This window comes from Pipistrellus hanaki, assembly GCF_964339955.1.
Source record: "Pipistrellus hanaki genome assembly, chromosome: 7".
NCBI lineage: Eukaryota > Metazoa > Chordata > Mammalia > Chiroptera > Vespertilionidae > Pipistrellus > Pipistrellus hanaki.
Window position 1 is genome coordinate 47024691 of NC_140509.1, and position 22551 is coordinate 47047241.

Consider the following 22551-nt stretch of genomic DNA (forward strand, 5'->3'; position numbering starts at 1 on the left):
GCTACTGCATTTACCCAAATGCAATGTTTTGTGCTGTCTTGTTCCTTTGGTGAATGCTACATTCTTATTAAGTTTAATGCTGGCTCATAGATAAATAAAACTAATTCAACAAACATACTTCCTGTCCTCTAGGAGCTGACAGTCAAAGATTTTTGCAGATATTTCATTAATGAGAGAACAGTTGTTAAAGCTTCTCTAGAACATATGTTTAGTTTTATTTTGAGTAAATTTAGGTGAAGCTTGCATTGCCCCATTTTAAATAACTTTAATTTATTCAAACCTACTAAAGGGGCTTTGGCTCTTCTAGTATTCATTAAAACGAGAACAATGTAAATTTTCCTTAACATTATTTTAACTGCCATAGCATCAGCTTTAGTCTGTGCAAATACTGTCCTTGCATCTAAAAAAATTGTATATAAAATATTGGGAACTCACAGATGGCATGGCAGAGGCTGGATTGTGGTGCACTGAGGTCACAGACTAAGGTCACACACATGAAACTTGCTCTACTTCTTACCGACCAGGAGATGCTGAGCAAGGTTCCTAGCTCATTAAGTCCTATTCGGGCTAGTGCTGAAGGGACAAAGGAGAGGAAGACGTAGGTCTTATGCTGGAGCTCTTAGTACAGCAGAGGGAACAGACTTTTAAAAAAGAATTTCAGTATAGCAGATGCTCTGTGTGAGGGTAGAAGTCTTTCCTAGGTACAGAAATAGTGCAAAGCAGGGAGGCATTAGTGCAAAGGGCATGAGAGAGTTCGAAAAATTTTGTAGCACCTTTCGCCTAACTAGGCCTCTGATCCATTGGCTACTTCCTACTTACTCATGAGCCCTCCTGTCCTCATGCTGGGGCTTCATGGTCCAATCATTTCCGTCATTCCCTTGCACCCTGGCAAGCACGGTGGTAGACAGATTCAGCGGTCCGCTTTGTCTGTGTCTGTGGCTGGGCAGCAAGCCCCGTGGGAGGAGCCGGGTAACAGGAGCCCTCCAAGACCTCTCTCCACTCTCCTCCTCCCTTCCCTTAGAAACCCTCCCCTCAGACTCAGAGAGGGGGTCTTGCCTTCTGTTTCTCAGAGCAAATGTAAGCGAGGAGGTTCTCACCGCAAATCTAGTGAGATGCGCAGAGGTGGTGGGGAGTGTGAGGAGACAGATGGGCAAGAGGTGCTCTGGAAAGGGGACAAGGGCGGGAGGTTGGGAAACACTATGGAGGAGGATGCAGAGGAGGGGAATGAAGGATGTTACAGAAGGGCGGGTGAGTGGCATCTATGACTACAGGTCCAAAATACCTCCTCCGCGTTTCTCAGTCAGGAGCTACTTGGTAATTTCAGTGAAAGCCATGCCAGGGGAGTGGAGAAGGTTGAAACTAGAACGCAATGCTAGGAATTGGAGGCTAGAATGCCATAAAAGGAAAGCGAGGAAGTGAAAACTGCCTTCTAGCTTCCACTGCATTCTAGCTTCCACTTTAGACTAAACTTCTAACTGTATCTGATCTCACCAGACAATTTTCTGATCATTATGCTCCTGCCTACAGGGAGAGAATGTGCTGTTTCTAGGCACACACATATTTCTTCTGTCCATGTGACAGCACATTTTTTTATTGTAAATTAATAAATAGCGCTTTGGCTTTAAGAAGAAAAAAGAGGGTAGGAAGGAAAGAAAAGGACATAAGTTTGGCTGAGAAGAGAGAGAGTAGCCAGAGGAGGAAATCCAAGGTCAAAGGAGGGATTTTTTTTTTTTTTTTTTTTTTAAGGATGGCAAATATCTGTCCTATTTTTTGGTCGTGCTCAGCAGAGAACTGGAGAAGGCAGATCCTTGGATTCAATCATGATGGATGGTTTTTAGGGTGGGAATACCAGTTAGGTGAGTGTCAAGGGCCTAAGGTTTGCTGAGGGAGAATCAGGCGTGCTGAGGGAGTGAGCACAGAAGACAGCGTCTGTTTACTGCCTCTAGAGGCAGCTCCCACAAGATGAAGTCACCTGCCTGGTAGAGGTTTGGAGCTCTATCACTTGGCCTGTCCACTTACAGGTTCCTTGAGAACTGGAATGTCCACTAACATTAAAATCCATCTTTGTTGCTTCATGGTAGCAAGCAGCTGCCCTGGCAGTTACTTCTTCTCCTCTTCTTTCACTGCTGCCCCAACCTTTACTACGCCCCATCTGAAAGAGATTGAAACAAAACCACTGCAATATACAGACCACGTATCATAGAATTGTACACTTGAAGCCTATATAATTTTATTAGCCAGTGTCACCCCAATAAATTTTATTAAAAATAAATATAAAAAGCCCTAGTTGGTTTGCTTCAGTAGATAGAGCATTGGCCTGCAGATGGAAGGGTCCCGGGTTCGATTCCAGGCAAGGGCACATGCCCAGGTTGTGGGCTCAATCCCCAGTAGGGGACATGCAGGAGGTCTCACCATTGATGTTTCTATCTCTCTCTCCCTCTCCCTTCCTATCTGAAATCAATAAAAATATATTTAAAAAATAAGTAAATCATTATAAAAGTAAAAAATATATTTTTTTTAAAATCCCACTACAGTACTGAGCTAAGATGGAAGCCAAACAATCAGATCACCTACTTTCTCCAAAATAATTAACAAAGCTTTCCTCCTCACTTGCTCCCCTGAAGAAATAGCATTTTGTTTGCCCTCAGAGTGCTGCTCAGAGAATGAGGCTTAAAGTAGTTAAATGATTTTTCAGATCACATAGTTATTATAGTATTTTACAAAATTGGAATTTGTGCTTTTGGCTTCTGAAAAGCCATGTTTTTCCCATGAAACCACACAAACTAGTTGTTTTTCACTACAACGAAGATCTCAAAACGCCCACATGGTCAGAAGAACTTCCAAATGACATGATACACTGGAGAACAGTCAAACCTGGAGAGCTGTTTAGAATCAACAATCATTTGATTATCTTTTATGGTTTAACTGACCGTCTTTCACAGGACACAGAACAGAGCCACATAGCGTCTTCCTTTCTGTGGTTCTGTAGTTCAGTTTCTAAACCATAAATGTAATACAAAGTTAAAAAGAAATTTAGTGAGCTAACTCTAAACTGCATTTGTTTTAGATTAGAACATTGTTTTCTCGCCGGGACCGGTTTGGCTCAGTGGATAGAGCGTCGGCTTGGGGACTGAAAGGTCCCAGGTTCGATTCCGGTCAAGGGCATGTACCTTGGTTGCGGGCATATCCCCAGTAGGGGGTGTGCAAGAGGCAGCTGATCGATAACTCTCTCTCATCGATGTTTCTGACTCTTTATCTCTCTCCCTTCCTCTCTGTACAAAATCAATAAAATATATTTAAAAAAACAAAAAAACAAAACAAAAAACAACAACATTGTTTTCTGCAAGGATTACATGTTATATACAATACTAGAGGCCCAGTGCATGAAGTTCGTACATGGGTAGGGTCCCTAGCCCTGACTGGTGATCAGAGCCAATCAGGTTCCCCGCCCCCTCCTTCCCACACTCCCTCAGCACCCTGCCACCACCTGTGGTCACTTGCCATGTTCTTCCCCCTGGTGGTCATCGCACATCATAGCAAGCAATTGAACTCCCATTTTCCCTGTCAAACTCCTGGGGGGACAATTTGCATATTAGCCTTTTATTATATAGGATAGTCATCCAATAGCCTTTAAAATTGTTAGCTTAGTTAATTAGGAAAAAAAATGTCTAACCCATTGACTCCAGAATTCTTCTCCAGGAGAGAAAAGAGAAAAGCCTTTGGTTAGTTGATTCATTTGTTTCTAGATGAACCTAGAAAAAGAAGGTAGAATAAATAGTAAGCTAAATTCCTCTACCTAATAATATGGGAAATAAGTCATTTTTTTTCTTCCTAAGAGGAGAGAAGGTTAAAGCTTCATCATAGAAATGGGGGGGGGGGGGGGCTGAATAATTGGCAAATGGCAGGAGGGTGATAAAAAGCAACAACACAGCTAAGCCAGGGCAACAGAGACAAGCAGAGGTGACCTTCAGAGGTTAACCCTGCGAGGAACATGCAGAAATCTTTGGAGGCAGGATTTCAGCTTTCGATAAATGAGGAATGGGAGAGGGAATTTTATTAAGATTTTGAAGGGCAGCTGACATCTGCATTGTGGTAGATTTTACCCTTGTTTATTATTTCACTAATTTAAAATAGCACATTTGGCATACTTTACATATTTTGGGTCACAAGTTTATATCTGTTCACTCTAGGTAACATAAATACAGTTTATTTTCAGCTGCATCAACCCTTCCTTTATAGTTTGTAAATTTGAGACTTTCTTTGCAGATTTTGAGTATATTAATTAGCCATCCATTTGTGTGGTTTGCTCAAGTGTGACAGAAATAATATGGATACTAGTTTCAATTTAATGCATGGATTAAGTATACTTCTACTCATGATGCTAATTTAGTAGAATGATTCTTGGCTTTAATTGTTTATGTAGCATTATAAACACTCCAAAAATATGGCCAGTCTAATCTGTAAAATAGATAATAAAAAGCTTATTTTTGCATTTATTGCAAATATTCCCATGATGTCCCTTTTATCAAGGATTAATATTGAGTTTGACTCTATAAAAAATAATTAATATGAACTCACACCTAATATCAGGTCATTCTTTTGATAATTAGACTGTAAGTGTGAAGTTTTAGTCTTTTGAAAACTAGAGTGATTTTACAGAGGAGATGCTTAAACTATTGAAGAAAACAACCTTTGATATCCTATTTATAAGCCAGCCAGTAATTCTGGTTATCGGAGGAAAAAAGTTATAAACAATCTATTTCACAATACAAAATTAATTCATTATTAATTAATTCAATATTACATACTTAGTTATTTTTTCAATATTCCATACATACTCATTTGTACCTTTTATGAAATTTATATAAGCCGAAACCGGTTTGGCTCAGTGGATAGAGCATCGGCCCGAGGACTGAAAGGTCCCAGGTTCGATTCCGGTCAAGGGCATGTACCTTGGTTGTGGGCACATCCCCAGTAGGGGGTGTGCAGGAGGCAGCTGATCGATGATTCCCTCTCTAATCGATGTTTCTAACTATCCCTCTCTCTTCCTCTCTGTAAAAAAAAAATCAATAAAATTTATTTTAAAAAAAGAAATTTATATAAACCAACTAAACTTACCTTTATGGGTTGCCTCTATACCATGCACTATGGTTCGTCTGAAACCAGTGAGAGACCTCATCACCTCCGCGTTGATTATGAGGAACCCGAGTTTGGCAATGTTCAATGATCCCCCCAAGAACAGAGTCATAAAGGAGCCTGTTGATAGCACAGTCTGTCCATAAACTCTCCCCCTCGACTAGCATGAAGCTGGGCACTGCAGGCCTCCAGCAGACGTGCAGAGCACCCTAGATGGTTTTCCACAACCTTGAACTGGCCCGCAGAATTCCAGCTTGGAGCATCTCCCGTGAGGGCACGGGCACATTGAGTTTTTGCATCACGGTGCTGTGCTAGTGTGGGACTCTGTCAACAGAGGTATTTTCTGTCCTTGAAAAAAAAAAATAGCAGAGCTCCCAGACGTGACCTACCTTGATCACCAAATATTGAAAGTTGTTTTTCCTAAACACGTGATTTTATAGACTCCACGCGCATTGACCAGCGGCTGCTGCTGAACAGAGTGGATTTTGGGAGTCGGTAAATTCTCAGTGGTGCAGACAAAGAGTGCTTGTTTGGCAGTCACCTGTCATCCTCTCTCCGGCACGCACGCTTCCATTTGTCACAACACTTTGTAGGGAGGTGAGCCGGGAAGCTTAAGAAAAATGCTTTCCTCTTGTCTTGATGATAGAAAGCATTGCTCACCGCTGGTAGCATGGTGGTAACTTTTCATTCCTCCTGGCAGTTTTTAAAGACTTATTTGACTTTGGGGGGAACCTGCTGTATATCTTTAAGTCACGGTGCAGAAAAGTATGAGACAGGGCCGTTCATTTTCAATTTCGGCGGAGAGTCCTCACTCTGACGGTGGCACTTCAAAGTTAGGGGAAACTTGGCTTTAAACGCGGATGCTGATACGGGATGGCATATTTAATGACAGATGCATCTATAGAAAGCTGTTAAGATGCAGATTATTCCCCCCCTGGGGTGGGGGAGGGAGATCAAAACTGCCAATCTATAAAATATACTCGATGGCCCGGAATCTATCTTTGCCAGCCTTTGATTGCGGGGGACAGTGGAGCAGCATGAGGCATCGTAACCCAGAGCAGACAAATCAGCCTGATGACTTTCAAAGGCAGGAACACCGCTGCAGGCAAGGGTACTCCCGTCTGGGAGGAATTAAAACATATAGCGCCTGTTATTAATTCCATATCTATTTTTGTATAGTCAAATCTGTATGCAAATCCTCAGCATCTCATTTCAGCAGATGAATCTGAACGTGAGGAGGGTTATGTGAAGGGAATGTAATGACCAAGCTTTCTGCCAAGGAGTAACGCTGCCAGAGACATGTGGACGGAGAACTTGGGGGGCTTTTTAAGAAACGTATGTTTTGTACTGAGAAGGAGCTGTTTTTATTTATGTGCTCATTTGTGAATGATTTCAAAGAGAAACACAAGAAAGCCAATTTCTAAGGTTTTTTCCCTTACAGTCCTGACTTGGCGAAAATTACAGCACTCGGCTTTTTAGGCGCCTCCTGTGGTTTAGCAACTAGGACTTCTATTCTAACTAAGTCTCTATTCCCAACTAGTAACCCAATATCTCATTTCTAAACATTGTCGTGTGAGTGAAAATTTGTTTGTAAGGGTAAAGAATCTAATTACTGAGTGCAGATTTTACTGCAGCTGATGCATCTGTGGAAGACAGTAAATAATAATTCTGAAGAGGGTAAAGATAAACTGTGTGCCCTGCTTCAGAGAGAGGATGTAATAGCTACATTCTAATCCACTGGTGGTGCATTTAATCTATAATGGGCAGAGTTTGGTGCATACAGTAGTGTAAATATTTTCAAATAGTGTCATAAACAGATAGTTTACGGCAGTAGATATTAATTCTGTCCCATATTTCTAAAGCAAGTAGGTAAACCATCAGAGTTTTGAAATAGTGGGTGGGAGCCTTACCTTCTGTTCCCTCTCATTTGGAGAAATGATTACGGGTGAGCTGGCTATTAATCTGGCGGTTATGGCCCAGATCAAAACTTGGCAATCATTTTCATACTGAAGACTTGCGAGGTCTCAATAGGTTTGATTATTCTTGTGTAGAAAGAATTATTGGACATTCAGTTTTTAATCAGATAAGAAAAGGAAGGTTGGGAGGAAAAATCAAACATACCGCTGTATTTATTTTGCAATGCATTTTCACTCCATGTAGGCACTTCAGCCTCAGCTTTCTCAAGTGTGTTTTCTTTTCATTTTTAAAATGAGACGTTCAATGAGAAACACAAAGAAGACTTTTTTTTTTTTTGAGGGCAGGAAACTAATTTCTCTCTGTTATTTGCATTTCCTCCTTGGACAAATCTTTCATTGAGCTTAAAAAGTGGTTGCAAGCTTCAGAGAGAATTACAAAAATAAAAAGCCCTCAGTTAATAACAGCCATGGTCAATTACATGAAAGATGTAATCTCCTTACTAGAGTTGAATGAGAGAATAATGACTGGCCTGGACAGGTTCCCTGCCCTTCACGTATCCTTAGTATTAATTGATTATTTCAGTTCAGTTGAAGGCTATGTACTAACTCTCTGCATTCTGGTTGACTTGACACCTGCGGTGGAGTTGATGGTGGTGACCTATTCAAAGTATCTGAACCTTCAAAGCAGAAGTTATAATGAACAAAGTAAAACAGACAAGGAAGACTTTACCTAAGACTATTATTGCACTAGTGGAGAGAGACCAGAAAGCAGTCTGAAATCAACTCCTCTGAAAAATAAGAGGCCAGAGGGTTTTAAGCAGAGGGGTGAACTCATGGAAAAGTACCGAAGGACTTGAGAAGAAGGCTCATCAATGTGGTCTGTTGAGCACGTTCTGTTACCCCTGAGTTGGTAAATGTTTCTCTCTGTATTTGGGACATTTGTGTTTGCTGATTGGCACCCCCGAAGTTAGGCTCCTACCCTCCGTAGAAAATGGGAGATAGGGGCCTTGTCTGCCTTGATGATTACATTTCAACGGGATAGCTCCAGGTCTTGGAGGAAGATGTTCCTCAGTCTAAAACGTGCAAGAAGCTTCTTAAATGATTTACATCTTATGGAGACAGAGAATGAATTTATAATTACAAGTTTTCTAAAGTGTGTGCTCTATGAAAAGGGAAGTTAGGGGCCTAGAGGCAGGAAGGAGCATGTGTATAGTCAGGCTGACAGGGATATGGATGTCTTGGACAGTACTGGAACAGTACTCATTAAAAAAAGTTATCTTTATTGTTGAAAGTATTACAGATGTCCCCTTTTTCCCCACTGACTCCTTCCCCACCTGCTCCCACCACCCCCTACACCCAGACCTTTACCACACTATTATATGTGTCCATGGTTTATGCATATATGCATATAAATTATTTGGTTAATTTCTTCTCGCCCTTCTCCCCACTTCCTGATCTATTTCATGCTTCCATGTCTCTGGATCTTTCAAAAAAATTCAATAGGAAACATTTTAGTCTAGCTCAACTTTAGATATTTATTGCAAAAGTAGCTGCTTCTTTGTGATACTTATTAAAATAAGGATGTCAATTTAGCTAAAAACAAGTATCTAGTAATGTGTGTGAGGCAATATTTTTAAAGATAGAATTGGAGGGGGAGTACTTATATTTCTGTTATTACCTAACATTTGATATTATGTTGTTTTCTTTTTGCTGTTTTGTTTTTTAGCTTTTCCATTTAATGGTAAAAATTAAGGTAGAATCAAGTATTCCTGTGTTTTTTAGGGCTCAGTGTATACCACAAACATGAAAAGAAGTATGAGAAATTTAGCTAAACATGTAAGGATTTTTTAGTTGTTCTTGATTAAGCAGAAGGTTTCAGCTTGTGTGTGTGTGTTGTTGTTTTTTTGTTTGTTTGTTTGTTTTTAATCTAAGCAGTTTTCAAGAGGGGTGAAAAAAAAGTTGAGGACAGCAGCAGCTGTGCTCTAGAAGTATGCTGTCCAGTATGGTAGCCATTAGTCACTTGTAGCTTACTGAGTGCTTGAAATGTGGCTAAATCTGGATTGAGATAGGCTTTGTCAAATATACATTTTGAAGACTTAATATGAAAAAAAGTCAATATTTTTTACATTGATATGTTGAAAAGATAATATTTTGGCTATTTGGCTATTTTTAATAAAATGAAATTTATATTTGGTTTAATTTCACTGTTTTTACTTTTAATGTGGCTACTAGAAAAAGTTAAAATTGCATATGTGACTCAACATTTGTGAGTCTTGTTATATACTATTAGATAGCATTGGTTCTAGATTTCTTTTTTAAAATAATGTTTTTATTGATTTTAGAGAGAGAGGAAGAGAGAGAGAGAAACATCGATTGGCTGCTTCCTGCATGCCCCCTATTGGGGATCCAGCCTGCAACCAGGGCATGTGCCCTAACAGGGATTGAACCAGTGACCTCTTGGTGCATGGGACAGCACTCAAGCAACTGAGCCATACTGGCCACAGCTAGATTTCTTTTTATAAGTAATGTCTTTTCTTAGATATGGTTCTTCTAAAGAGATATGAGGATATCGCTGTGTTAGTATATAGAAGGTTAGAGACGTAGAACTGTCTATTTAGCTAAAGACAAGAATTTTCTGAAGAACTATGTTCCTAGCATAAATTGCAGAGATTTGTCTGTGTGCTGTATTCACTCCCGCTCCCTCTTACTCATTTCCCCTCATTCTGGCCATGTTGAGCAGCTTGCCAGAATTGGGGATCTCTTACTAATCTCTGCATACTTGCTGCTTGCTCTCAACTGGATTGCTTCTGAAATGTCTCTTGAAAATGAAACTGCTTCAAAATAAGCTTCTTACTTATGTCATAGGTTCACCGTAAAGGTATACAAACAGATTCTCAACAGTAGCTAATTTTTCTTTAATTATATCTCGTTCTCATGTTGGAATATCCTATTTCTTATTCATGAAAGCTCTAACACGTGTTAATCCATTACAGGTGGAGTAACTAACACCGCACAGTATCAGAATAGACTAATGGTGTATGAACCTAACCAGGTAAGAATCCTATAGGAAGAGCTCATTACCTTAAGTAAAAATGAATTTTAAAAGATGTCTACAGTAATTAGTAGTTGGAATGCCAAGTCTACACACACACACACACACACACACACACACGCATCTAAAACCTATATAGAAAAGGAAGCATCTGGATAAACTGCTTTTTGCTTTTTTTTTTTTTTTCTCATAAAGTTTCAGCTCCTTCAGTTTTATTCTATACAACATGTTTAACTCTTTTAGAGTTTTGCCCAATGTAGAAAAAAGGGGAAGATATCTCCATAATCTCAAGTAGCTGTTCATATTTAGAGGCATCTAAAGAAAGGATTTAGATTGTCCTGTTGCTATGTCCTTTTAGAAGGCATATCATGGGCAACGGGGGTGGGCTTGCTTAGGGTTTCATTATTCCAAAATAAAGTAATGACTTTAATTTAATTCAATGTAGCCAAAATGTCCTAGAACAGGGTCCTGGCCATGTCCAACACAGAAGTGGCTGACGAGTTTGTTTTTCATCTGATAACTGGGGCCTGAATGGAAAGCTTTATGGTGGCGCCTGACCCTCCTTCTGCCACTTCTCATGCGCACATAACTTCTCCACTCCCTAGAAAAGAACTATTTTTTATTCTCTTTTCTTCTACCAAAATACCTGTGACTTTGGCAAATATATGCTGAAACTTGCTATTTCTATGATCTTGGTCATGTCAGTATTTTTTCATGATTATGACAATATTCCAAATGGTTTCACCTGGGGGTTTAATATTTGTCTGCTGGAAATACTGGAACATGAAACAACAGGTTGGCATTGGCTGTCCATTTGGGATTAGCCATCAAATGTGTCCAAAGTGACCTCAGTCCATTTGGGGTCTTTTTATTTTTACAATTACTTAATTCTGAGTTTAACGAAGGTATTTCTGTCTTTGCAAGTGTGTCTCCTGATGTCATTAGGGGCTGTAGATTTCAGAGAGCACATGGGGGCCAGCTGTCTCAAGAGAGATCATTAATTGCAGTTGCTTGAGTTCAGTGCACACGTGGTTAAAGAGGAAGAAGGCGTTAACATTTCTCAAATGACTTCTGTCTCATGTTTGTACACACATGCTCTTTTTAAGAATTCTGATGGCATATTGTTTACAGTGGGTCCTGGCAAACATCACATCTGCTTGCATCTTGCTCGGAATCTCAATAACGCTATCATTCAGCCCCGGTGCTTATTTCACTGCTAGGCCTTTGTGGAGAGTCGATAATGCCTGCCATCTGCCACAGAGCACATCGCTACCTGCCAACAGGCAGGCTGGGGTGACCTCTGCTTCCCCAGCACTGATTAGTATTCACGTGCTGGCTTATTAGGATTGACCCCACCAGGCCTCTCTGTTTCCTTGCCTTTGCAGTGGTTGTCGGCTCACCTGGCAGGCACGGCAGTGAAGGAGGCTAAAGATGTAATCAGGGGATGCAGGCAGGCTTTGCAAACCAGATGGAGTCTACAGTCCTATGGCAGGGGACCGGACTGCTAATGCAGGCACCAATTTCTGACATTACACAGGGTTGCTCCATAGAAAGCATCCTAAGGAAAGTGTCATCAGGGTTTTGAGGTAAAGCCACTCCCACGTAATGTATTAAAGATATTTACTAGTGGAATACCTGAAAGCAAGGTTTGACTATTTTATTAAAGAAGACATTTAATTGGAAGGAGATTCTTAGTACGACATGTTTAAAAAGGAGAAGCAGCCCTAGCCGGTTTGGCTCAGCAGATAGAGCAGTGGCCTGCAGACCAAAGGGTCCCAGGTTCAATTCCGGTCAAGGGCAGGTACCTTGGTTGCAGACTTCTCCTTGGCCTGGGTCCTGGAAGAGGAAACCAATCAACATGTTTCTCTGTCTTTCCCTCTCTCTTCCACTCTCCCTAAAAAATCAATGGAAAAATATCCTCGGGTGAGGATTAAAAACAACAAAAAAGGAGAAACAGATAAATGCAAGCCTTTCAAATTGTACAAACCACTTTCATTTTTGTTTTGTTTTGTTTTTAATGTGTCTTTAAAAGAGAAATTGGAAATAAGCTAATACATATACCTTTAGATAATACTCAATATTATAAAAAACATTTTCTTCTTTTTCCTTTACAGCTTCGTGAACTATTGAAATTCTATGTATTCTAAACATCATATAATTTTTTTTTCTGATCAAATTCAAAATTTTCCTTGGCAAAAAGGAATCTGGTTGTTCTTGTATGTTTTGTGTTTATGTAGAAAGAAAAATGGTTATGTTTACTTACCTGTCCATTACTTAGTTGAGATATAAAATTAGTCATATTTTATTTTCATCTAATTTTATATTATATTTTAAGTAGGAGCCTTATTGTAAGAGGTACTAAGCATACTTTCTTATTATTAAGAGTAACCCAGAACCAAATATTGCCTAAAATTATCATATAAACCTTGGCCTTCTACAAAAACCAATACATGCCTAGAAATAACTTTTCTCAGTTTGACAGGAAATGTGATTGCAAATACATTAAAGGAGGCCGATAAAGGCAATGAAGGAATTCATTGCCGAACCAAATCTTAGCTTGCATCTTGATCTCAAGAGCTTAATCTTAGAAGAACAGCAAAGCCACCCTCACCCTAGCTTAGGTAGGGGGTGGGGGTAGTCGGTGATTAAAACAATGCTTTTTTAAAAGTGGATATTTATTGGATATTTGTTATGTGTGAGGCATTGTTCTAAATGCTGTGTGTGATAGCTCATTGCACCTCCACAACAGGCTCGGCAGGTGGCTATTATTGCCCCAATGGGGAGGCACCAGTGAGGGCATCACCAATGACAGAGGTTCAGGTGTTTTGCACTGAGCTGCTGTGTTTCGCAAATGAGGAAATAGGCACAGAGACGTCAAGTAAATTGTTCAAGGTTACACACAGATTATAAAGTCGGTATTCCGGGTCCAGAGCCTGTTTCTTAATCATCACACCACCTTAGTCCGTATACTTAGCCATGCACTTTCACTCTGAGGTAATTAGCATACGTAAATTCTCTCAATTTCTATATTTTCCTATCCTTTCCTTACAAACAAGAAAGGCCCTATGAAATGCAACCTAAACCAGAGGAAACACTTTATGTGATTGGAAAAATAGAGCTGGACTGTGTGGGTGTCTCTGCCCTTGTTCTCAGGGAAGAAGCCCGTTTCTTTCAAAGTTTATGAACGACATTTGAAAGGTGATTGACAAGCATTAGGTCCCCACTGCTAACGAGGCACAGCTGTTCCCTGCCAGGAAGTTCTGCTATTCACAGGATTCACCTGAATTTCTCTTTCCAGAATAAGTGGATAAGCCGCAGCCCCATGCTGCAGAGAAGGGTGTACCACTCCATGGCGGCCGTCCACAGGAAGCTCTACGTCCTCGGAGGCAACGACCTGGACTACAACAACGACCGGATCCTGGTGCGGCACATAGACTCCTACAATATAGACACCGACCAGTGGACGCGCTGCAACTTCAACCTGTTGACTGGCAAGTAGCTTTGTTAAGTAAATCAGGAAAAGCTAAGATTCAGGAAGCTTCCTCTCTAAATATACTGAGTACACGGCACTAGAACAACTTGCTTTTATTAACTGGAAAGGTGCACATTCTTTATCTCATAAAATTTTACCCCGTCAGGTGGCTGAGCATCTAGTTTGACCTTTGGGTGTGCCCCCATGTGGCTAAGAGCCATGTCAAGTCCATTACTGTCAATATATTCACATAGGAACTGGACTACAAATAGGAGGAACCAGGTGCAGAAAGAGTTAATGACTCTTTACAGAAGCAAATCATTTTTTTTATTTCTCATTAATTTTAGTCGCCATTTCCTTCCTACCTTCCTTCCTTCTTTCCTTCCTTCCTTCCTTTCTCCCTTCCTCCCTCCTTCCTTCCTTCCTCTTTATTTTTTTTTTTTTTTTGCTTTTTCACTGCTGCTATAATGCATTTTGTATTTCATATAGCAAAATATGAAATATGTTTTGTCAAAACAAAACAGTCATTCATGGTCAGGGTACATCCTTCCCAATGGCATCAGTTCCTACTCCACAGTCAGACACTGAGGAGACCTTCTGGTTGGGAGTAACTTAGCGAGAGGCGGGATGGCCAGAGTTGGAGTGACCATCTGCATCAGTGCGCTCTGGTGTCAGAGTGAGGAGAGAAGTCCGTCAGGAAAGCTTGCAGGGCACAGTTGCAAGTTGGGAGGCTCTCCCTGGTTTTCATTATTTGTCAGTGTTGAATGTTGTTTCTGGCTGTTTCCTCCTAAAGATGAAACCTTTGAGCAGTTCTGAGCTTAGGGGTTTGGCAGTGTTTCTGGGCACACACAACCATCTCAGCCTTACCACAGGGCAGGACGAGTTATGGGCCATCCTTGTCCCGAAAGGGAATGAAAGGGAAGCGGTGAACAGCTTACCCCTGAGACATTTCTTTCTGGAGTCGAACACTATTTCTCCCTTGTCAGCAGCGTCATTAACAATCACAGGTGACCAAATCCCTTTCCAGGGTGCTCTGCTAATAGGAAAATCACAGACTCAGAATGGTGGGCAGGACTAGTGCTTGGAGAAGGTTTAGTATGCCCAGCGGGCCCTCAGCCACCTGCTGCTGCTGGGGAAACACCCTTGAGGGCATACATAGCCAGTGGGAGAGGCTCAAGTATTTTGCACTGAGCTGTTGTTTTTGTTCTGTTTTTTTTGAAAAACTGATTTTTGAGGCCCACCTGCCAGTACTTAACTCTGGTCTAAGTTGCTGTAGAGGTGCGTGAGCCCTGGGTCCCTGGATCTGTGTGCTCCAGGATCCAGCTTATTTATTACCCAAGTCAATCCTGTGTCAGCCCATCAATAAAAGAGACTGTCTCACTCTTTGATGGCCTCAAGGGAGGAATATGCGGTAGAGAGTTATTCTGTCTTCTTTTTTAAACGGGGAAGGGACCTTTCATCATGTTGGCATGACAGTATCTAGGGACCATCCTGGCTGGTCTCAGCTCACAAACTTTAACACAGTCTTAAAGCTGTTGTGTATGTAAAGAGCGGAAGGGGAGTGACTGCCTTTTTTGTCATTTGTCTTCATTGTGGGGCACGCTAGGGGCATGGCTCTGTTTTATTGGTTTCTTGGGGTTGCAGCTGTTACTTTACAAGTGTAAGCACTTGCCTTAAAAGCATTTGTAGTACAAGAGGTTTCTTGCATTTCTTTTTTTTTCTTTCTGCTACTGTAAATGTATGGCATGTAACAATAAGATACTGGTAGTTCTCGATGGCTTATTTTTACTGTAGTTTATGTTGTTTTCACTAACGTGGCTAACCAGTGGTATGGCCTGGTTCTGATCGACACAGATTCATTTGCTGAGAAATGGTGCTTCATTTCTCCCTCCGAGTCGTGGGAGGCAGCGATTAGTTGCTGTAGAAATCCTGTGGAGTATGCAAGTCCACCACAGGGCATATTGTATCTCTCAGGGGCAAAAGGGTTAATTAAAACATGCAAGGAGAGGGATTTATTTTTTCCCCTTTTTTTCTCTTTACTTTAGGCCAAAATGAATCTGGAGTTGCTGTCCATAATGAGAGGATCTATTTAGTTGGTGGATATTCGATTTGGACAAATGAGCCTCTGGCTTGTATCCAGGTGAGTGGTGGAAGTTCCTTTTGAAGTTTGTTCCAGCGGTTCAGGGAGGTTATTTTTTGCAGAGCTGCTACTGAAGGCAGAGATATTTACATGTAGAAAGGGGCTTGAGCTCCCACTGTGCAGCTAGTTCAGCCACTAAATCTCATGCAGCATCCCCAAAATGGAATGTATTATAAGAAGGAGCCCTACTGAAAATAGAGATGAAAACTTTGAAAAATCTAGACATCTATGAAATAGTACTTTCACACCCTAAAACTTCACAAATTTCTTTCTATTCCATTTCCTTATTTTCTATATGGTAATTTGTTCATTTCCATAAATGCCATCTACAGAGGTGTTCTATCTTCCCGAAGAGTGACAAGCAGGGGGTTTGTGACTGGTCTGATGGGGCCACCTTTACCCCAAATAATAGTCTTGGCAGGTCAGCAGGTGAGCAGCCCGACTGGGCAAGTTGCCAGCGAGGCTGCTGAGAACGGCAGTAGCTTTTGTTGACATACATATTCAAGAATTATTATTATTTATTTTTTACAATTTGTATCTTAGTTGTTCTTCTATTTTACATATTCTCTGATATCATATTAACACGTATTAGCCCTGACCTTTTTCCTGATCTCCATAAAAAATACATCCTTATAACTACTCATATTATCTGATATATTTGTGGAATGATTTTAAAAAATATATTCATTGATTTTTAGAGAGAGAAGAGGGGAGGGAGAGAGAGAGACATACCTATGTGAGAGGGGAAACATCAATTGGCTGCCTTCTGCACCCTCCCCACTGGGGACCGAGCCAAAACCCCGGCATGTGCTCTGACTGGGAATCGAACTGGCATCTGATTGTGACTGAAGAAAAAATTTATAAATCTTTTTTTAAAAAAATGTTTAAGTAACTTTCTCATTTGTCTTAAATTTTCAAAATGTTTTCTTCTCTTGATTTGTCTTGCCAGATATTTTTCTGGGGACTTTAACATACTTATAGTGTTGATATAGATAAAAATTAGCAAGGGTAGCATAGATATGAATACAGTAGTAGTTCCTCTCTTATCCAAATTTTCTTTTTGCTGTCTGTTACTCATGGTCAACCACAGTTGAAAATATTACACGGGAAACTCCAGAAATAAGCAATTTGTAAATTTAAAAGTGCACACTGTTCTGCATAGTGTGATAAAATCTCTGACCCGTTCCATCTGCCCAGGACTAGAATCATCCCTTTGTCCAGCATACCCACACCGTACCATAGATGGCTCTCCTTTCTTTAGTCACTCAGGGGCCAGCTTGGTTATCTGAGCCACTGTCGTAGTCTCTCAGTGCTTGTGTTCAAATAATCCTTATTTTACGTCATAATGGCCTGAAAGTGCAAGAGAAGTGATGCTGATATTTTAGATATTCCAAAGAGAAGATGTGAAGTGTATATATTTATAGGAAGAAGCAATATATATAGGGTCTGGTACTAACCACAGTTTCAGGCATCAGTGGAGATCTTGGAATGTATCCACATGGATAAGGAGGACCACTGTAACATAATTAACAAGCTTTTCCGAGTGGATCAAACAATTAGTGAGGGTAGTTTTTTTTCTGTTTGAGATATAATTGATATTTAATATTCTATTAATTTAAAGTGTACAGCAGAAAGGAAAAATACTTGCAAATTATATTTTTTGAGGAACTGTCATGTTTTCTGGAATGGCTGCGTCAATTGATATTACCTACCAAGAGTGCACAAAGATTCCCATATCTCCACATTTTCATGAATACTTACCTCTTGTCTTTTTTATGACAGCCATTGTTTTTAACTTTATTGTTGAAAGTATTACAAATGTCTTTTTTGACCCTCTCCACCCTGCTCCTGCCCCCTCCCCAGCCAGGCCTTCCCCACAATAAGGTTTGAGATGACATCTTATTGTGTGTGGTTTTGATTTGCATTTCCCTGTTAGTGATGTTGAGCATCTTTTCATGAACCTGTTGGCCGTTTGTTATGTCTTCTTTGGAAAAAATATTTATTTGATCCTGTCCTCATTTTTTCAATCAGCTTGTCTTTTATTTTTTTTCTTGATGGGTTTTATGAGATCTTTATTTTTTGGGGATATTACCTGGCTATCAAACATATGATTTGCAAGTATTTTTTTTCTTACTCTGTAGGTTGCCTTTTCATGATCTTTAATTCCTTGAGGGACATCTGCTACCTTTTTAAGGTTTCTTAAATGGGGGACCTTGCATGTGAATTTAGGAAGTTGGCAGAGAATGGAGAGGATAAACCTTGGAAGATGGACAGGGTTCATTGATTGTTTGGAGTTTTTTTTTGTTTATTTTGTTTTGTTTTTTAATTCTTTGTTGATTTCAGAGAGGAAGGGAGAAGGAGAGAAACATCAGTGATGTGAGAAAACCATTGATTGGCCACCTCTTGCATGTCCCCTACTGGGGATCAAGCCCACAACCCAGGCATGTGCCCTTGGCTGGAATCGAACCTAGGACCCTTCAGTCTACAGGCTGACACTCTATCCACTGAGCCAAGCCGGCCAGCGCTGTTTGGAGTTTTTACAGACAAATTGTATGAATCCTTTATATGTTTTGATTATTAACCCTTCTCAGATATACGATTTGCAAATATTTTTTCCCATTTGATAAGTTGCATTTTCATTTTTTTTTTTTTTTAATGCTTTCCTTTGCTGTGCATAAGCTTTTTAGGTTGATATAGTCCCACTTGTTTATTTCTGCTTTTGCTGACTTTGTTTTTGGTGTCAAATACAAAAAGAATCATTGCCAAGACCAATGTCAATAAATTTACCAGTAACTGTGTTTTCTTCTAATTTTATGGTCTCAGGCAGAAGCGGTTGGGGCAATCAGGAAGACAGGCAGGTGAGCAGTTGGGAGCCAGCAGTCCTGGATTGTGAAAGGGATCCCAGATTGGAGAGGGTGCAGGCTGGGCGGAGGGACACCCCCCCCCCCATGTATGAATTTCGTGCACCAGGCCTCTAGTCTATATAAATAAAAACCTAAGTGATCATCACAACTGAAACAACCGAACGGATGACCAATAGTCTGCGTGGGATAACCAGGCCAGCAGGGGGGTTAGTGAGGGACGACCAAACAACTGAATAGCAGGCTGTGTAGGGCGACGACCAGGCTGGCGGGGAACCCGGGTGGTGGGGGGGTGGGCAGTTCAGGGCAAGCAGGCCGCCAGAGGGGGTCAGTGAGGAGCAACCAGGTTGGTGGGGGGCAGGGGCTGTTGGTGGCAACCAGGCTGGTAGGGGGGGCAATAAAGGGTGACCAGGCCAACTGGGGGGCAGTTAGGAGTGACCAGGCCAGTGGGGAGGCGTTAGGGGTGACCAGGCTAGCAGGGGGGCAGTTGTGAGTGACCAGGCCAGCAGAGGGGGCATTTTGGGGAGATCAGGCAGACAGGCAGGTGAGCAGTTAGGAGCCAGCAGTCCTGGATTATGAAAGGGATCGGGATGTCCGAGGGGTCCTGGATTGGAGAGGGTGCAGACTGGGTTGAGGGGACTCCCCTTCCCCCATGCATGAGTTTTGTGCACCGGGCCTCTAGTATGCATATAGTTCTTTGGTTAATCTCTCTCCTATCCCCTCACCTCTGAGAATTTTTATCATGAATGGATGTTGAATTTGCCAAATACTTGTGCTACATCAATTGAGATAAACATATGATTTTTATCTGCCATTTTGTTAATATGGTATATTACATTGGTTGGTTTTACAAATGTCAAATTTGTAATAAATTGCTAAATAACTTAAAGGAGTCATAGTGGAAGTTTAAAAAAAAATACCCAGAACTGAGGGATAGTGAAAAATAATAGCAAAGCTTGTGGGACAGATTAGAAAATAAATATAATACATTAGAAAATAAACCAAAGAATAAACTAAAGGTAGGAGATAATATAAATGAGAGGAAAGCAATAGACTATTAAACAGCAATACAATAGAAAAATATCAAAGCTACAAGTTAGTCCTATAAGATATTAAAGTCTTTAAAGAAGTCTTTAGTTAATTGAAGGCTGCTTTGTACTGGTGCTTGCTTATATCTTTTGGATAAAAATAAGAAAACTGCTTTCCCACAAGGAGTGCTTTTAGTCTATCATCCAAACATGTATTTGCCAGTCTTTACTGAGTTTTGGATTCCTTTTTATTTTTTGCTTCTCAGAATTTAAAACTTTGAACTCGGCAATAGGCAGTGCTCTGTTAATGACTTTTGGCTCTTCCTAAACAAATCTGTTGTCCTCAAAAGATGAAGTACTTTGGTATATTTTAAACCACTGAAGTTATTCTAGAGTAGCCTCAGAATTAAGGTGATTTTACTAGTGTAAGAGGTGATTCATAAATACTTTGAGCAATAGCTGTATTAGAATACATTTTACCACTTGAGATCACATATTCTAATATGCTTGCTTTTTAAAAAGTCAGCATTCTGGTTAGTTCTATGTTACATTAGCCATTTTGACATACAAAATGATTTATTTTGCAAATGCTATGTTTTTTCTCTCGGCTGGCACACTGATCCCACAAAGCACAGGTAAATTTGATAAAAGCCTTTGCGAGTCTTTACTGTTTATATATAATAAGTGTTCATATAAGTATTCAGATTGCCACTTAGATATATTTGGAATGGAAGTCTTCCTGGACTTATCATATATTATTTTTGTTATTGGCAACTGGTTACAGATGATATAATCACTCATTCTAAACTATGATTGCATAATCTCAAATACTACTTATTTTATGGGTGACGATGGAAGTGCTTATTTTGGATCACTAATAGTAATGTATTGATGGTTGGAGAGACTAGCTACATATTCAGAAGCAAACTTCTTTACTACTTGCTGGAAGAATATCCAAAGACAAGCAAGATAATGGAAGACAGGAATAGTGTTTATGAGAACATGTTGGCTAGACATTAGAAATTCCTAAGTATAAATCAGCAGGTTGAAAAGTACAGGAAAATGGTGGAGAAAATAGTCCACATCTAAAAAAACATCAACACTTAAATTTTTCATACATATTCCTTTTCTAAGGGCATGCATGGTTGACTAAGATTAGTGAAGTTCACACTTAAACAGTTCACATTGGTCTGTTAACATCCACAACTGAAGTCTTTTTTTTCTTTCTATTTAAAATATCAGTCAATAAATTGCCCATTAGATTTAAAACTTTTTAAAAACTGTCACATTAGATTGACCATTCTGTACTCTAATTAAAGCTTAACTGCCATCTGAGGCTTCAGCCACACAGGGATGAAGCATGTTAGATGTTGAGAAAGCCTATTATTTTATTTCCTTCTACTACTTGACTTAACATAGGAGGCAACTCAAACAAGAGAAAAGCTTGCTCTCCAATGCATACTTGTTTAAAGATTGAGATTTGGACTTGCTAGTAATGAAGACTCATGGCAAATATTAAGAAGACTCCTTTGGAAAATGAGGTGCTCTTGTTTATGCAGTGGGAGTACAAGCAAACGTCTGGCACAAAGGTTGATTCCGATCTGGCGCACCATGGATGATGAGCAGCACAAAAGGGAGCAGCTGCATAAGTGTACACAAGATTAGTCTGTGCTTCCAGATTACCTCCACTCTCTTCACTTTTTTTTTTTTTTTTTTTTTGGCTAGAGGGTATGTTGTCAAGCTGGTACCTCCTCCTCTCCAATGCCTTCTTTCTGGCAGTTTACAGGAGAGTACTTTGGAGAAAAACTGCCAACACTTTTTTCCCTTTTCACAGATTAAAAAAATAATAATAATAATAATAATAAAATATATATATATATATATATATATATATATATATATATATATATGCTTAAAATATACAGTCCCTGTTGTTCCATGGAACCAGAAAAAATGCTCTCTGAATGACCTCAACTATTATATTGCCTTCTAAAAATTTATTCAGATGAAGGGGTGTCATGAATGGCACAAAATTCTTGCTCTTGGGATGCAACTTTGAGTTCCATTATTGGCGCTACCACCTACTAGCTGTGTGACTTTTAGAAGTCACTGAACTTTCTCTGGAACTCAATTTTCTTCTCTGTTAATTGAAGACAATAATTAACTTTATATAGTTGAGGTAAATATAGAAAGATCCCTATTTTCTATATTCAATGACTACTAATCAGAATCCCATTTGAGATTTTCCTTTTTTCATAGAGTGGGGAACAATTATCAAATTCTCTAGGAAAGTAAACAAACATTCTCTAGTTAAGTATAACCAAGAAAAAATTTTGAGTGAATGGGGGAAACTTGCCTTACCCAGTCAAAATAACTGTAGTCATAGTACTGCACGAAGACACATAAGTCAACAAAAAATAAAAAACTTAAGTTTGCATCTAGCCTAAGTAGAGATATTTTAAATTAGCAGTCTCTGGGTAAATTGTTTAGTAAATGGGGTGAGATACCTAGTTTCCACTTAGGGGGAAAGTAGCAACAAGTGTAATTTTTCTTTTACTTTATGCCTTAGTGATTTTCTCCTTTATGAGCTTGGAGCACCAAATCTCAAGAGCCCCTTTCATCTGCAATAATGCATTATTACAGTTAAATACTTCAGAATTATTTACTGAGGTGATAGTTGGAGGCATGTGAGTGGACAAGATTATTAAAGAAGAGTAACAATAGGTCTGTAGTTGGAATATTGAATCACTCCTACATTTAGCAAGCAGGTGGAGGAAAAGGGACCAGAGGTGGAAAGCTATTAACAGGGCAATGTCAGTGATAAGTATGGAATCCAAGGGAGAAAAGGTCTTACTTAACTTTTATTGTAAAAAATTATTTAAGTATAATTGGCACGCAATATTATTTTAGTTCCAGGCATACAGCACAATGGTTTCACACGGGATT

At 39.9% G+C, this 22551-nt stretch overlaps 1 protein-coding gene across 10 annotated transcripts in view; it reads left to right on the top strand.

The window, feature by feature from the left end:
• The window catches only part of KLHL32 (kelch like family member 32), a 172651-nt gene that overhangs the window by 143541 nt on the left and 6559 nt on the right, over positions 1 to 22551 (top strand). For all 10 annotated transcript variants that reach the window (XM_084889267.1, XM_084889272.1, XM_084889270.1 and 7 more), the window contains 3 exons: positions 10046 to 10104; positions 13403 to 13595; positions 15622 to 15716. In XM_084889267.1, the coding sequence (XP_084745393.1) occupies positions 10046 to 10104; positions 13403 to 13595; positions 15622 to 15716 (347 nt within the window). The remainder of the gene's footprint in view (positions 1 to 10045; positions 10105 to 13402; positions 13596 to 15621; positions 15717 to 22551) is intronic.